This window comes from Sphaeroforma arctica (assembly GCF_001186125.1).
Source record: "Sphaeroforma arctica JP610 unplaced genomic scaffold supercont1.882, whole genome shotgun sequence".
Lineage (NCBI taxonomy): Eukaryota > Ichthyosporea > Ichthyophonida > Sphaeroforma > Sphaeroforma arctica.
Genome location: NW_014039676.1, coordinates 30,001 through 34,137, shown reverse-complemented (window position 1 = coordinate 34,137; position 4,137 = coordinate 30,001). Strand labels below are relative to the sequence as shown.

The 4,137-nt window shown below is 42.3% G+C and overlaps 1 protein-coding gene across 1 annotated transcript; it reads right to left on the bottom strand.

Moving 5' to 3' along the window:
• Positions 1–556: 556 nt before the first annotated feature.
• SARC_09077 (hypothetical protein) lies at positions 557–3,340 on the bottom strand (the record flags this gene model as incomplete). The annotated part of the gene is made up of 5 exons (XM_014296930.1): positions 557–881; positions 1,229–1,407; positions 1,831–1,978; positions 3,001–3,188; positions 3,306–3,340. Coding segments are annotated over 5 exons (875 nt in total), but the record flags the coding sequence as incomplete, so codon positions are not given.
• Between the last annotated feature and the right edge of the window lie 797 nt (positions 3,341–4,137).

The following is a 4,137-nucleotide window of genomic DNA, read 5'->3' as shown; positions in this document are numbered from 1 at the left end:
AAGCAACAGATCGATCCTTCTCGGCATGAGCGTTTGATCTGTGCGAAGACGTTTTGGGTCCCACATATACATATATATATATATATATATATATATGCGTGTGTATGTCTGGGTGCAACTGAGCCCCTTCTTCGATTTGAGTAGGCTTGGGTGTAAATGCGTATGTGCCATCCTAGAAAGGGTAGGTACAAACTACATTGAACAAAATACCAGTGCGATTGTTGTTTATTTGTACACGTGCGTGTATAGAATTCGGGTATGGAGATGTTATTGGTCGAATAGTTACGACTGGCTGTTGTGTTAAGGGCGTGGTCATTCATATTGTATTGTAATTTTGGTTAGAATAAGGACTATAATCTAAACATACATTCCCGCATATTCAATCGCACATGTTCAATGCGTATTATGAAACACCTACAGTAAACTAATGCAAATTTTATGTGCGCATGAAATTCACCACAGAAGTCAATGCAGACATCCATTTAACAACAAGTCTGTATGGTTAAAGATACAAAATAATCCACCACTACATATGTATATACCGACACAAACACACCTCGGTGGGGAAGCACCACTCAGCATGCTCGAATGCGCATTGGTGACATAAGTATGCGGCAGCAGGTGCAACTTCGTGCCCAGCGAGTCCCGCTCCCTGTCCTTGACGGCCCCAAATTTGACCCGGTCCCGTTTCTCTCGGGCCAGGTCCGCCGGGAGTTTCTCCCGACTTTCGGGGTTGCCTTGATAGTACTTGGCTAGGGTTTCCCATACATCGGTGTATGAATGCGCCCCGGCACGAACCTCCCACACGTCCCAATCGCGCGAGTGGATCATACACGAGTGGATCGCATTCGCGGCATCGCCGACATACATCAGCCCGTGCCCTGTGGATTACGGATGGGATAAGTAGATAGATATAGAAATATAGAAATAGATATATATATATATGTATAATATTATATATATACACACATATATATATATATATATATGGGCCCTGTGTGCCTATATTTGATTTCTATTAAAAATACGCTGACAAACATAATCATATATATACTTGCAGCGTATATCAGATGCATGGCCATAATTATACAGCACCTGAAACGTGTATCACATACACGGACGTGTGAATGTGCGGCAAATCAAGCTGGCAACTAAACTCCATTGCACGATTTGCGTGGAAAATGTCACGACCTCAAAAATGTTTACAACATCTTCGTGTCATACATACCTGTCACTTCAGATAGCGTATCGCTCTGTAGTTCGAGCGCCTTAGTCCACTGACTGACAGGCATTTGGGGGTGTTCCCATGCGCCAAATAACTCGGCCGTTGTATGGACAAGTGAGATTTTGATACCGTACTCCTCGTGGTAGGCAAATGCCAGACCACTATACATCTCAATCAATCCACTGTAGGAACAAACAGTGAATATGAAGGTATCAGTCAGCGTGAGTGTGATATTGACAACGAATTGTTGATAGCGGGTATTAATGCGCAATTTAATTCAGGTTGTATAAATTAGTTGGATTTGAGAGTTGTACTTCCTAGATAGAACAGCGTGACACCACTGTACATCTCATCAATCAACTATAGGAAACAGAATGGGTGATATAATTCATGTTCAGTTTGCAGGTTTCTACAGGCAACTACGAAGTTGTTGATAAAGTAATATACAAATACGTACATTTGACTTCACAAAAAGAAACTCCGAATATTCACTTACACACAATATAATACAATACAATCACACAATATAATACAATACAATACAATACAATACAATACAATACAATACAATACAATACAATACATATATATATATATTTATGTACCTTGAAGCAGCATCCCTCTCCACACTCATGCCCATCGCCATAGACGACACGATTACCAACCGCAGCGTCGGCCTTTCCATCATCTGGTCCAGCACAAATTGGATGCAGCTGACCTGCCGATTGATATTCGTCACTGTGCTAAACTCGTCTTCAGGACGACACGACGAAACCGATCAATCGGAAATAGGATTTATAGAATAAGCGCAATGTATAAAAACGCAGGTACGAACAGTATCGCTTAGAGGTTACACCCCACATCACCTCATCCGAGATCAGCTGGAGCTTCTGACACCTCTCACGATGCGTGCGCAATGTTCTGTATTGTGATAGAAAAACAATTACCCAGAAGCGAGTATAGATCGACAACCTCACTCACTTCGTTCGTTTGTGGCCACTAGCACAACGTGGGTCAGCCCCTTTTTGGAAAGAATTGATCGCAAGAATTCTTTGTCGGCTGCGTGTGTGCAATAGGTTGGTATTCAGTTTTTATTCAGAGAGACGAAACGCAAACGAATACAAAATATACCAAATTTTTGAAAGTCATGTAGTTAGAAAGAGTATCGGGAAGTAGGCCAGGTTTGACTGCACATTCACCATGCCCGTGATTCTGTATGTGGCGGCATAGCACCCGAGAAGCTGCGTATAGCCTGTGCGTACCAAATAGATATGCCGTCTTGTGAACATACAAAAACTTGGTGCAATTCGTATAGATGTATGCTTTCGTATGCACGATGAAGTAGAGCATCGCGAGAGAATCCGTCTCAAAGATACCAAACACAATGATATTGCTTCGTCAAATAGACGAAAGAAAAGGCAAAGAACTTGTGATACAGACACGCAGCCATTCCGTTTAGCTCTCACATATGTACGCAAGTGTTTCTAATAACTATTCTCTCGGTCGAGGTCTGCCTCCGTGAGCGATACGTCCCACGTGCGTGTTATAATTCTACAACGACACCCACATACACATCGTGTGCACCTTGAACATGCCGCAGGAGTTGTTTAACAGATTTGCGATACATCCGCCACAGCTTTTGCGCGTGCTTCTTTATCGATAGCTACGCAAAACGACCGATGCCAAACACAACTGTACACACATCCAAAAACCCCTGCCACGCTGTTGCTTCTAGGTACATGTGTATGTGTCTAAAAATAGAACACACACAGAACCCCCGAAGCCCTTACTTATGCCACATGTGTCGCCCACTGTCACCGACTTCCCCAGCTTGTCCATCAGATCTTTCGCTCGAGCTCGCTGTATGTGCCCGGCTGTGCTCTCTGTGAATGGGATCCGGTCTGCCAGGTGGGTCTTGTAGCCCTTCTCCGCAAACGTTTCCGCCAGATACTTCCCTAGGAAGCTGGTGGCGCCCAAGAGCTGTACATTGAAAAACGAGTGTACGGGTGTGAGGTAGAATGTGAGTTCGAGTGAGCGAGTGAGAGAAAGTGGTTATCTGGGTGTATATGTGCGCGTGTACGTGGGTTTGATTGTGTGGTGTGGGGAAGGGGGCATTGTGTGTGTGTGTGTGTGTGCGCGTGTGTGCGCGTGTGAATGCGTGTTTGTGTGAGTCAAGTGTGTTCAGAATCGCATGGCAGGAAGAACATTTGTGGTTGGATAACTGAATCCCCCTGAAAGGGATTTTTGCACACTTTCCAGGTATCCAGATCATACGTTTAGACCCGGATATCCCGTGAGATAAGGATGTCTTACCTACGTACTATAAACAACTGATAAGGCATATTCTGATTGCCCTCAAAAGTGCAATACTAGCGTATTGTAGTTGGCAAATACTAGTGTATTGTTGTTGGCAGTATACAAGAAGCGACTCTCAAGTATATCACGGTGCCGCATAAAAGACACACTCCCCGGAATATTACAATTATACCAGTGCATAAACTATTGATCCCAGCATTTGAACGTATATACAATCAACACATGATCGAAAAGATCCAAATTTCTTGAGACAAACCGTCATATAACATAAAACGCATAATATTTACAGGTATCATTTCATGTGCAAATGAAATTGTGTAACAGCTTAGTTTCCATTGCAATCGATAACAGTAGGTGGTTGACTTACCAAAATTGAAGGCTCCCCCTTCCAGGTATATTGCTCAAGTGGTCTGCCATCTTAAAAACATACATAGATATTTAGAACGCATTAGAAATATGATTCACATATTCGCTACCAGGAAAACTGGAAAAATAGACGAAAAGCATATATATATATACATGTTGACATACATACATACATATATATATATATAAATATTATTTGTATATATATATATATATATATATATATATAA